Source organism: Lathamus discolor, chromosome 7 (genome assembly GCF_037157495.1).
Source record: "Lathamus discolor isolate bLatDis1 chromosome 7, bLatDis1.hap1, whole genome shotgun sequence".
Lineage (NCBI taxonomy): Eukaryota > Metazoa > Chordata > Aves > Psittaciformes > Psittacidae > Lathamus > Lathamus discolor.
In genome coordinates this window covers 8,987,212-9,000,544 of record NC_088890.1, presented here as the reverse complement: position 1 = coordinate 9,000,544, position 13,333 = coordinate 8,987,212, and the positions used below count along the sequence as shown (strand labels likewise).

Sequence of the window (13,333 nt, the reverse complement as noted above, 5' to 3'; positions counted from 1 at the left end):
TGAAACACAATTCATTATTCTTTGTCAAAGTATTTCTGGTGTCTGGGTTACAAAAGGTGGCAGGCTACTTTTCACCTTTGTTTTCTGTTGGCTGTTTTCTGTTGGCAACACTGCCCTCCCACCTACATTTGATTTTGCATGTGTTAAATGATGCAATTGTTAGTATTTATTATTATACTGAACTAGTGCCTATAGGCTGTGGTCATAGAAAGTAAGATTATGTTTACTAAGCACAGTACAAACGCACACCAGAAGATAGTCCATCACCTAAAGAGCTCATAATCTACCTGTTTTCATCTTCACAGCCGATTTATATTTTCTTTTGCTCAATAAGGCTTCCTAGTGTATTTCCATACTTCTTTCCTCTAGAACAGACGTGCCTATTAGCATCTTGTCACTGCTTTCCCCGGCTTGTTGACCTAAGGACCTGCTTCTGGTTTCTGGCTGAACCTCATTTGAGGTTCTCGGCGTAGAACAGGTACCCTCTTCTGGTCGGTCTTCCCCCCCTCACCCTTTGCACTCGCATGCTGCGGTGGGAACTGAGCTTCCAGAGGGGCACAGGCGGTGCAAAGCCCGCGGCCCGGCCACAGGGCAGGGAGCGGAGTGCCGGGGTCCCTCCGGAGGGCCGGGCAGGTGAAGCCCCGAGCCCTGGGGAAAGGCGGTGGCCGGAGGGCGGCAGCTGCCCGAGGTGGGGAGCCGGGAAAGGACGGACAGGAGGGGAAGGGAGCGATGAGGAGCCGAAACGCAGGAAAGCGCTGGGACAGCGGAGCGGGAAGGGCGGGGCCCGCACGTCCCCGCCCTCCGCTCTCCCCTGACAGCAGCCGGGCTGGCGCTGGAAGCCCCTGCGCCGCGGCCGCTAACGGCTCCCGCCGCCTGTTCTCGTTCCTCTTGGCGGCTGCCACCGGGTGCTTGCCGGGGCCGCAGCTGTGGGAGCCGCATGCCGGGAGCCCAGGAGAGTGCACGGTAAGGTCCTGTCTCCTGTGCCGGGGCTCTGTTTGGGGCAGGCGGCTGTCGGTCAGAGCTGGAGGGGCCCGGCTCCCCCGGGGCAGCTGGAGGCGGCCGTGGCGGGGCTGGCCACAGTGGCTGCGTTGTGCCTCTGGGGGTCCCGCCGCCCCTCTCGGGACTCACAGCGCGAGTGCTGCTTCTGTTGGGGAAAGGTCTCCCGGCAGCCCTGGGGGGGTGTGTGTGAGCGGCGGGCACGGCGCGCTCTCCTGCTGGCTCCTCACGGCATCGCCGCCCGCCTCGCCCCTCTCTGTCGGTGCCCGGTGCCTCATGGCCGGGGTTGTGCCGGGGTCGGCGTGGAGCGAGTCGGAGGGAGGCGGGCGCGAGCCGCCTCCTGAGGGACCCCTGAGCGCCGCAGCCCTGTGCGGGGCGTGAGGCGGCGGGCGCTGACCCGCCCCGCCTCGGCGCTCGGCAGCTGCAGTTTGTGTTCATTTACTCTTTAAAGAACTTTCTGCGCTCACCGAGGGGTGAGTTTTGCACGGTGTCGGTTTAGATGGAAAACCCCGCGGAGGAAAGGCCGAAGTTCAGGTGCCGGTTGCCTCCTTGGCAAAGCGGCCCTAGTTCTCCGCCGTTGCTTCCCTCAGAGCAGCCTGCAGCCCGGGGGGGGAGGAGGGAGGTCTGTGGGCGAGAGGAAAGTGGGAAAAACAAACACCGAGCGTAATTCCCGACTCTTGCGGAGGTGGTCATGGCAGACCCGAACGGGCTGTGAGGGCCACGGCAGTAACAGCACAGTATGGGTCAGCGACGCGGTTTAAGTAGTTAATGCTGGTGAGGGCCCATGTAGGTGAGATGGGTGTAAGGGTGTAAGGTAGCTGTAAAGCTGTAAGGTGGCTACAGGGCTGGTGTTGTACCGGTCATTTTAGTGGTGGGATGGGCAGTGACCAGAATTTACGGTTTTCTGAGGGACCGTTTACATTAATGCAGGAAATCCAGCTTTGGTAGTCAGGATCCTAATTTTTCCACGTAATTGTTAAGTGTTGTGCATATATGAATGTTCATTTGTGTAGTTTCTGTGTGTGCATGCATACATACATTAATGTAATTTATTGATATTTAAGGCCAGGTTTGACTGGGCTTTGAGCAGTCTCGTCTAGTGGAAAGTGTTCCTGGTCATTGTGGGAAACTGAATGATCCTTAAGGTCCCTTCCAACCCAAACTGTTCTGTGATTCTGTGATAATTTATAGTTGAATGTTATCCTTTAGTACCTCACATACTGCATTTTCATAGTGGAAGGGCAGAGAAAATTCCTTCCTTGTCAAACACTTGTTGCAGATTAGTTTGGTTGCATACCCAGCTCTGCAGCATGTAGAGAGGTCTGGTGCCAAGTGCAGCAAGTCATGAGGCAGATGCTGTATCTGTACAGAGGTTGAGTTCAGAATAGGAGAAGCCATGGGATTTGGAAAGAAATGGAGTTAAAATATTTACTGCAGAACAGTAAGTTTTGCAGTGTACGCAGGGGAACGTGTGAGATGGAGCTGCCCCAGCACACATGAAGAGAATGCCGGGAGTCTCTTTGGCTTGTCATTTAGTGGATTTAGTCCTTCTATGTAATTTTTTCTTTTTTATGTAGATTTGCAGCCTGCTCTCAGGAAATATTTATTGCACGGTTTTAGTAAATAAAATACCATATTGTTTTGAACAGCAGTCCCGTTTAAATTTGTCATCAGAATTGTGCATATCGGTCAGCAATGTGACAAGGCCTCGTGACCTGTGAAGACACTGTAACATTCAGTGTCGCTCCTGCACATTTTCTCAGACCTCTGCTCTGTTCTGAATAGTGCTCTTCTTCTCAGGACTGCTTTTGTGTAGACAGTTGTTCTGGTGTGATTCCAAGCTGTGGGAGTCTTATGTGCACATGATTTGGAGGTGCATTATGTGGAGCTTCCAGCAAGTGGCCAGTGAGACCACATGCTCTTAAACAAAAATCTGTTTGCTTTGCTGTTCGTGAATTGAAGTGAGTGATACCTGATTCTGCTTGGGAGTTTGTATGTAATGTCTTAATACTTACTCAGGAGCTAGTTTTCTCTATGTTAAGTCTTTTGCTTTAGATGCTAAAGAAAATGAAACTGACCTCTTAATTCTGTTTATGCTAGAGGTTTATTTGTATGTTTGCAGTATTTTAGGTTTTTGAACAGTCTCTTTTGATGAAACATTAATTTTTCTGAGTATATTATTGTGAAAGCATCTGCTCACTGCTATAAATGCATTTTGGAGCACTTTGTGCATATTACATTCCAGACACCTTGAGTTAAGTGTGATGTGCATTTTGCAAGGGTTGTATTTGTTAAGTGTTGCAGTTTTTGTCCTGTGTAATATGAAGGGAAACTGACAAATGATAAGCTTAGTGGAAGACTAGAAGACTGCCTGCTGTAAATTATAGAATCATAGAATGGTTTGGGTTGGAAAGGACCTCTAAGATCATGTAGTTCCAGCCCCGTGCTCATACTGTTGATGTATTTTGTTTAACTTAGTCTCTTAATGTTTAATTAAATCAGGCAACACTATGTATTTGGTAATTAAATCTTGGGGCTATAAGTATTGCAAGGTTATGTAGGCTTTAAAGGTAAATAGTAGTACTTACAGATAAATAGGTAAAGCTAGTACTTTATAGATAAATTCTAATATGTAACTTGGGGAAAGCCTGAGCAGAGCAGCACTACATTAGAATAAAAGATGGAAAGAGATGAAAATAATTGAACTTGCTGGGCAAAGAGAAGTCTTGAAATTTTCATGTTTGCATCTATACTTGATTGGCTGGGAAAAAGGTTATCTCCACATGTTTAATGTTTTCTAGGTCCTCTAAAAGTTCCTTTGCTTTTTAAACCAAATTGTGCCTCTCAACTTGTGAGGGCATGTAGCAGATTTCAGTTGTCCGAGTCATATGAAATCTGGAGTAAACAAATGGTCTTGCACAAGTCTCTAAGAACACGTAGAACTACTGTAGAGTAGTTGTAAATAATTGGAAACTAAAGGACTCAGTAAATACACGCCAGTATCGTGTGATTAACAAACACCTCATGCTTTGTAGTAACTGCAAAGTAACTACTCTGAAACAAATAGTTATTCAGCATGTAATTGTGCTGGCCTCCATCTCCAAGTGCAACATAAAGGATGTAAAACAAAAACCCCAAAACCTGTTTTCCCATCTAGTGTCAAGCAGGGTTGAACATGAAGCGAAATGCTGTCAGTGACTTGAGATGTAAACAATGATTAACTTGCAGGTGCTCAGCGTTACAGAATCCAGCTGAAGTGGTTAGATGCTAATGGGATCAGGCTGTTAGTAGCTAAACACAAGGGCACATGTATATGCATATTTATTTTCTTCTTCCTAATCACGTGCTGATGAGTAGTCTGAGGATTTCAAATCTGAGTAAGTGTACTGCCATAGGTACATGAGATATGTTAAAGTAATATGTGTCTTATAGGGACCACTGCTGAGGGTGGTACTTGAAGGTATGGCCAATAGTGAAATCCAGCAATTCTGTCTCCAAAAAATTGTTTAAATTGGACAAGAAGCAGACTTTACAATAAAACTTTTTTCTTCTTTTCATGTTAAATCATTATATATAAAACCAGAAATGGTAACATTATGTGACTAGAAATGTGCCCTATACTGTTATTGATTACCCCTCTCCCCCTTTCCTTTCTATATAGGCTTTATTACCCTCACAGCCTTGCAGTTTCTCTCATAACTCTGCAGGTGTAATCAATGTATGATACAAGTTGTATTCCAAAAGGTTTATTGGCTTTTATACCACTGAAGCTTGCATAAACTTGGAAAGTTGGCAGGATGTATCTGAACTCATGTGGTTGCTGTAGAGCAAAACCAGCTGCTTTGCTGGTATCATCTCTGAAACATTTTAGTTGTTAAATAGAAGTACAGCTTTCATTAGTTTGTCTCAAACATTTCAGTGTTTTTCCACAATAGATTTTTGGGATTATAAGTAGGAGAAGAGTATGTCCATTACATTGTCTGTACTGTATCAGGAATCCTACTGATTTAAAATATTACAGTGTGTCTGGCTGGCATTCCCTCAGAAGGTTCTGTCTGGACCGTCACCTTTGTCTTGAAGACAACAACCAGCTATTTGGATAGTGTGTGTTTTTGGGGGTAGCTGACTGCTTCTGCTTGTCCATGGCCTTAACTGATTCATGCAGATAGCGGTTGATTGGGAGAGGTCTGAGGCACAGATGAATTGCAGGTCAGCACTTACAGCCCCTATGTTTGTATTGACACAGGCTGTGGTGAGGGTATCCTAAACCTGGGACCCCTCTGTATGTAATGAAGTTCTTTTGTGAGTGTAGGGAAAGTATTTTAAGACTCACAGAAATAGATGCTGTCAAAATTAGCATTTCTTGGTGCTCCACCGATAACTCATTAATATCCTAGAACAAATTCTCTCAAGCAAGTCAGTTACTGTGGAGAGGTGAACTTGCAAACTTTCCCATGCAGGTTTATATTCTGACTGCTTAGCAATTGCAGGTGGAAAGTTTTAAAGACTAAGAAGACAATTTTGGGACATTTCACCTTTTTGTCTGCTGTTCAAATCTATTAAATAACCAAATCTATTAAATGAGCAAACTTAAATGACTTATTAAACTGTGCAGCAATTGTGAATGAAATAGTCATTATTATTAAGGTAGTAGGCTGAACAGATAATTTTAATGTTAAGGACAGAATGTGTTTCCAAGCTGTGGGAGTCTTATGTGCACATGATTTAGAGATGTATTATGTGGAGCTGCTTCCAGCAAGTGGCTAGTGAGACCATATGCCCTTAAACAAAAATCTGATTGCTTTGCTGTTCATGAACTGAAGTGGGTGATACCTGATTTTGCTTCCAGGTAGATAAAATTTTGAACCTGCGACCATCCCTGGCCGTGATAATTCTGATAAAGGGGAAAGTAGCTTGTGTTTGTCTCAGCTGTGGTGGCGTTTCTCTTGATTTCTGTTTATTCTTAATTTTATTTTTATTTTTCTTGTTGAGGATAAACCCCTTTATTGTGAGGGAGTCAGGAATGTGTTGAGAGGAAGAGAAGAATATTAAGTGCTAACAATTAAAGTGCTAGTTTCAGAAAATAAATTAATTAATAAGTTGTCCCTTATGTTGGTTCAGCTCTGTTTATCCCTTCTAATGTTCTTGGAATATTAGATATCCATATAAATGGAACTGGTTTTCCCTTAGATATAATCTAGATTAAAAAAAAAAAAAAATCATGGCTGAAATCTTTGCGTTTGTCACAACTTTTGTATAAGAAAGTGCTTGCTTTCAGATTGAGAACTTTCGAGGAGGATAGAGTTAAGTGAGTCTCAGAAATTGCTGGCTGTATGAGTCACTAAATTGGGAACATAAATACTCATAATCTTTGGAAGGAACCTCTTAACATTGTTTTGCTGCATAGTGTCAACTGCAAAACAATACAGTGTTTAGATTAGAAGGAGTTGTATTTGCATTTGAAATCATAGTTTATGAAAACAGATAACTTTTTGCCCCTTTTTTGCTTGTCAGACTGACTAAAGGCTAGCACCAAGTCTGCAGTAGAAGCTAGATTATTTCACTGTTGTGTTTTGTTTGCTGATAAGTAAAAATTTGGAGAGGGGGAAGGAGCAGAGAAATGGCCAGTGCTGAAGAATTCTTTTTGCCTGCTGATAGAGTGGATAGGTTATTTTGTTTACTGTCTGATGCTGAAGCCAGATGCTTGAACTAGGAATATGTGGATCCTTTGGTGCAGAGGAAAACAGATTCGTCGCAGAATAATGCAAGTAATTTTAGCAACACTGCCAAAAAATGTCTTTCCATTGACTGGGGTATAGTACTTGGTTTTCTGTGTGTTCTGCTTAAACAGTATGTTTAATTTTTTTGTGTGCACCTTCTGCATTATAAACCTTCTGTTTAAAATGTTCTGTTCACCTCTTTGCTAGTGTTTCTTAATGCTAGATTTTTCCTTAATCAGATAAGAGATTTACTTCTGTTTATTACTAAGACACAGAGTACTGAAACATTAGATTTTTATTTTTTTTTAATGGATATGGCAATCAACTACCATCCGTAAAAGCACAAAAACATTCCCTATTTCCCCTTACACTGCTAAAGTTTCTGAGTTGAAACCACTAAAAGACTCAAAGCTGCCAGTAACTGCAGATTGCACAGTGCAGGTGAGTACCTGTTGCTCTCCTCTTAATCTCAGTGATGTCCAGTATTATATAATGAACTGATATGCACGATAGACTAAACCAGCAGTCTCAGTTCTACAATAAATCTTTATTTTTCACAGCAATAACAAGCTCAGAAAAATCTGCATTTGTATTTTGGGGATAAAACACGTGCATGTTCCTGCATGTGGTTTCTCTGATGCTGGTGTCTTACTATACAAAACATATTGGAACAGTGCTGAAAGATGTCTTGAGTTATGACAACCTCTGTTTGATGCTGGTAGACTTCTCCATGCGCTTCCATCAAGGTGATTGGAGATAAATTGTAATATTGTCTTCTTTTGTTTCTTCTGGGGTTTTCTAGGGAAAAGAGTGAAGTCTTGGTAAACCAAAGAACTGTTCCTATTGAGCACAGTGTCTTACAGTAGGCTGTATTTTTCCAGCATGAAACACTATTCTGTGTCAGTCCTCTGGCTTCAACCTGATGTGTATAAGGCTGGAGATACTGTCTTGCAGTCTGTAGCAAGTGTGTGTATGGGAGAGGGAGCCAAACATGGCACGCGCTCTATCATGTTGGAGTATTCTGATATAATCATCAAATATGGAGTGAGATGTACAGTGCCTGTGGCTCTCTGAGCTACTTCCTCCAAGTATCTTCATATATACACTTGTATAAAGTACCTATATAAAACTTTTATGTGCTTCTTAAGAGAACAGAAGATGACTATTTTTAGTGATGTGCCTCAAGGACAGGAATAAAAACCTTTTCAAAACCAGGTATTTAAAAAGGTCTTCTAAAATGTAATTCTTCAGTGCATCAGGTGCATTTTTAAAGACTTTAAGAGAGTAATGGTATGCCACATGTTCATTGAGGTCAGAACTCACTTGAAATAACCATAGTGTGTGTGAGACAATGTGTATGGTATGCTAGGCTTGGGTTGAAGTGATTATGCAGTGTGGAGTTTCTCAGCACTGCCTGCTACTTGGAGTTGTAGTCAGGAGAAATACTCTTTGAGAGCTTCTTGAGTTTTAACTCTGGTTTCGCTAAGTATGCTTTAGTGGCATGAAGATGTTTGGCAGCTGCGGTATCTGAAAGCCTCCAGAAAACTATTTTGATAAATGATTGGTTTTGCTTTTTGTTGTTACACAATTTAATAATGAGGCTTGTTTTAAATCTGTCCTTCAACAAACTGTTAGCCTGAGGCAGTTGCTGGTTAGGAGCTCAGTGCTATCAAGATGTGAGATACTATGTGCTTACTAACTGTGTGTGGAAATGGGACTTTTCAGAAAGCAAGGCAAGAGTAAATATATTTGCTCACTGGAAATGACAGGCTTTTCTGCAGCTCGTAGGCAAATGGAAAATTACCTCTAAAATTACAGATGTTGTGATGTGTGTTGCTAATTAGTGATCTGTTGCTCAGGTTTTGTAAGCACAAAGACTTGTGCTTGGGAGAATGATGGTGTGTAACACTCCTTTCTTGTTTTCTATTAGATGCTCATTACTGCAGTGATTCTACTGCCTTCTTTTTTATTAAAAGGAATAACAGCTTATGCATTGAGGGGGCCTTATGGTCCAGTAAAGCTTTTTTCACAGTTCTTTTATCAACCAACTATAACAAGATGCTATGTCAACAATGCAAAGTATTTTGGTGAAGGTAAGGAGCTGTGGGAACATGTTTTATCAGAAGATATTGGTTATTTTTACTTTAACTGTAGTGAACAGCTGCTGAATGATATGTGAGTTTTTTTTTTTTTTTTTTTTTTAACTACTGCTACTGGGAATATCTCGTTTGTCTAGAGATACAAATAGGGAGTGGAGGGAAAGGCACAAAAAAGATTGCTAGCCTGAGGATCAAAATGTATCTACCCTTTTTAACACAGGCAGGAAAAAGAGAGAGAAAGAAGGTGGGCTTTATGTAGGGAATATTATTTTTAAAAGATGGGCTAATACTTACCCTATTCTGGATATAAATCGCATCCTGGTTTGAGCCCATGGAGTGTCGTGGCTTCAACAGTTTTCTTAAGTCGCCTAATTTTTTTCTGTTCAAATGATCCTGTAATGCTGGTCTGTGCGGGTGTTCAGAGGCTTGAGTACTGTGTTATAGCAGATCCTTTTTCCCCCCTTGATTTTTATCCATTTAAGAGCAATTGCAGCACTTCTGGAACCAAATCAAAATGGATAAAATACACTTAAATATAACAGTTTTCAGTTGCTGAGCTTGTGCTTACCATTGCTAGGCTTTTCTCTGCCTGTACGGTGTGTAATAATCAACTCTAAGGCAGATGAATTGATAATGCATCAGAGAATCAAAGTTAATTTCAATGAAAGCATAAAAATGAATTTCTTTATAGAGATAACTTTGGGGTATGTGCTTCCTGCTGGGTGCTCTAGTATTAAACAATCTGTGCTTGCTCATAGAAGACTAAGTACGCTAAATTTTAGATGTCTGCAGAACCAGCAAGGATGTTTCTTCAAGGCTGTTCCCTCAATAAGATAGTGACAGTAGTGTTAAACATAGCTGCTATAAATAAAGTCTTTGACATTGTTTTCCTATGTTTTTGTTCTGGAATTGCCTTTTGCCCACTTCCTCCTGTTACAGCACAGCACGATCTCTAGGACAACACCTAATGAAAGTGCATGCTCCTTATCTGGAACAGTCAAGGTTGAGTGTGCAAGCAGAGGATGAGGAACAGAATACATCTGAAGCAGAGTCTCTTAAATAAATATTCATTGACTTGCCGTGGCATCTGCCTTCAAGTTATTAAGAGGGTAGATGATAGATTTATTTCCCTCCTTCAAGTTTCATCAGGTATAGTGCCTATGCCATAAAGTTCAAGTCCAAACAAGAATTGGATGGTGATACAGAAAAAGGCACCTGTGAATAGCATATTTTTTTTCTGAATGTTCTTCCTTTGCTTCTTGAATATAATGTAATTTTCTAAGATGTTAATATTGCTGGAGGCAGATTTCTGTGGATACCGGGGAATAATGTTACTATTCTGGTTGAATAAATCCTAAACCAGTATATTAGAAACAAAATCTTTCTTTGCCAGTTTTAGCTTTAATTTTGTGTGGTTCACCTTGAATATAAACAGTATTTTTTGGAGAGCAGTAGTCTGTCAATTTTTCAGTTTTATTTTGGATCTCCTGAAGCAGTTTGTGTTTACTACAAATTCTTCCACAAAATATTGTTAATGCTTGAAAAAAGACATCCCCTTCTGCATCTTAAAATAGAGAAGTATTTATTTTAAATAGAGAAGTATTTATTTTAAGAATAGTTATTTATTCTGAAGAAAGAGTCTAAGAGCAGTCTGTGGGCCAACAGTGAGTCAGGATAGACTCTATAGGCTTAGAAGTTTTCATTGAAATTACTTGAAAGTAATTTCGAGTGCAGTGGTAGTATTTGGTATCCATGGCTTTGGATAGTGTAGCTTGTGACCAACTTTCTGTGTGTCATTTAGAAATGAAAAAACTTCTGGTATTTTGACAAGGCCATAAAACTTGTCAGTGATGTGGGGCTCAGCTGTTTAATTACCTGTTGCTTCTGGTAAAGTGAATTAGGACCTGTGTAGACCTGTTGTCAAGAATAAGATGACAAAAGTATCCCTGATGATTTTCCAGAAGTTAGTCTGACTCATTGCTGGGCAGCCTCTGCAGTGTGCATGAGAAGTGCTTCTGGATGGCAGTGCTGAATGGACATTTGGTCGCAAAACTTTAACAGTCTCTTCCACATTGACAGACAATAAGGAGGAGTATGATTTGAAAGACACTGGCTAATGTAGACAAAAGTAATTAAGATGCTACAGGACATGATCCTACAGCTGACAGGGATTATGTGATGAGTGTTGCTGGAGCATTGGTCTGGGAAGTTTGAGGGACGCTTGGGACCCCCTGCTCCTGACTTGCAGAAGTATGCTCTTGGCTGCTGCAGTGCAGAGGACAGGAGAGGGACAGGCAGGCAGGCAGGCAGGCATGGTGGTATTTCCCATCTGTCTTTTTTCAGTAGTAGCTGAGGAAGGATGCTTGTCCACTGTTGTATCAGCTGCCTGTTGTGCCTCTCTCTTCCACACATGTAAGTGAAGAGTGCATTTGTTTAGTGAGTGACTTCGCAGATCTCTTGTATTATTGTAGACTGAGCAGATGAGGCTGCAAGAGCATGACCGTGTATCTTGAAAGAGCATTTGGATACACTCGTTATCCAAAAAGCCTGCTGTCTTATCCAGTATATAGATACCTTTCTGAACGTGTGGTGAATGAGATCTTGCTATCAGAATGAATATATGCTGGTCTTTTGATGCTTCCTTTTGTGTTACAGAAAACACCAGAAGCAGGTTTTTGTAAGATTTTGAGGTTGTCAGGCAGAAGGAGTATGATGTGTTACTGGCATTCTCAGATACCGGACTGGAAATGTGAGGGAGTTGAAGTTTGACAAAATATATTCCTCTCTGTATTTTACGTAGTTTTCTTTGTGGAACATATGAGAACATAAATTGGGCGTATGCCATATCTAATTTATATTCTGTTAGATACGTGTCAACCTTCATCACCAATTGTTCATAGAAAAGTTTGTAACACAGTAATGTTAATAATTTCTGTCCTCTGCTTTTACTCTTGTTTCAGTGTGAAAGTCTCAATGAAAAGATATATGGAGTGCTTGCTTAGATGCTTTCAAGGGTAGGAAAGGAAGTGCTGAAAACGTGGGTTTGTTTTTGTTGGTTTTTTTGTAGTCATGCCTTGAACACTGGTACTGCTATAATAGTGGTTCACAAGGGACCAGCAGATGTTTGGTGTGTGTCTTTTGGGTTTATCATCTGCAGTGGCAACCTTGTGTTTTTGTAATTTGAATCTTTCAGCTTCCAACTGAGAATTAATGGACTGCTTCCCTTGAACCTTTGATTTTACCTGTACGAGTGACTGTAAGAGGAGGTGAAACTCCTGTTGGCGTAACTTGCATGATCATTGAAGCATCTGGGCTTTCCCAATGTGGAATAAAAATTCATTACCAAAAGAGAAGTTTTAATTTGTCCTGTCAGGAAATTGCTTCCTGAAAGATGGGAACTTTGCAATAGATGGTTAAGTAGGGATTCTTGCACTGCTACTTCCAAATGTGTTTAACAACAGCTCCCCTGTTCGTGCACTATTATAGACTAGAGAGGCAAGTAATAATTTAGCTTTCAACACCTGCTGCTGCTCAGCCACTTCTAGAATTACTGTGGGGTTTTGCGTGTTTTGTTGTTGTTGCTGTATTTTATTTTATTTTATTTTATTTTATTTTATTTTATTTTATTTTATTTTATTTTATATTCAATTTTTTCAAAGTGACACATCTTCAGAATCAAGAGTAAATTTGAGGTCAGACACTGATCCAAAAAAGAGACCACATGGCTCAGAGTCTCTGTTCCTGCCCTCACGGAGGTGAGGCATTTGTTGTTCTCCCTTTCAGAATAGTCTTCTGGATCTTTAAAACAAGATCTCAAGAAACAAATTTGCTTAGAAACAGGCTGTGTGGAATTGTTACCCCTTTCTATTAAGAGGGATGTTAAAAAAATAATACTACAAAATTAAGGGCCTGTACTTGTAAATCCATTCTGTTTTCTCTGGCATGGCAGTGACACGTGCTCTGATCACAGTGAAGGGCAGGTAAGAAGATGACCTCAGTTTTAGTAAGGACCAAATTTGGTTGCTGACTTTTGGGATTTCGGTCTGATCAACATGCTTGCTAGAGCTGTTTATCTACTCCTGCATGGCCATAATTTTGAAACCAAGATCAACTTTTTCTTCAAAGTCCTGGTTTTGTGAAGATTGGCCTCATCTGCCTGTGGCTGATGGGACACTTGGACTGTGCTCAATTTTTCATGCTGTTCATGACTGTCAAGTCAGATTTTGACCCAGGTTTCACACAGGTTAAACTAACTTTTTAATGGTCCTTTATACCTTATTTTGACAAGCATAGCCCAGTTCCTGGTTATGTTCCAGTAGATATTAACTGATGTACAGTTGAACCTGTTCTCCTTTAATCAGTTAGATCTTTGTGCTGATGATAATGGAAACCAGGTGTCAAATCAAGAGCAATAAGATGACTTTTCCTATCTCTCTTTTGAAAGAAGGTAGAGTGTGGGGAGGAAGCTCCATGTTAACATTGTGGATCCTGTTACCAAAAAATGTTTATGTGGAAATT

General features: G+C 41.3%; 1 protein-coding gene across 5 annotated transcripts in view; it reads left to right on the top strand.

Annotated features, from left to right (window-relative positions):
• Positions 1-460: 460 nt before the first annotated feature.
• Positions 461-13,333, top strand: part of ARHGEF3 (Rho guanine nucleotide exchange factor 3) — a 117,958-nt gene continuing 105,085 nt past the window's right edge. The window contains exon 1 of one of the 5 annotated variants that reach the window (XM_065687413.1): positions 461-478. Coding sequence is in view for 1 of the 5 variants with exons in the window: in XM_065687410.1 (XP_065543482.1) it covers positions 730-963 (234 nt within the window). In the remaining 4 variants the exon portion in view is untranslated. Of the gene's footprint in view, positions 479-726; positions 964-1,451; positions 1,470-7,107; positions 7,158-12,552; positions 12,571-13,333 lie in introns of those variants that run through there. The other 4 variants (XM_065687410.1, XM_065687411.1, XM_065687414.1 and 1 more) reach the window with 4 other exon arrangements.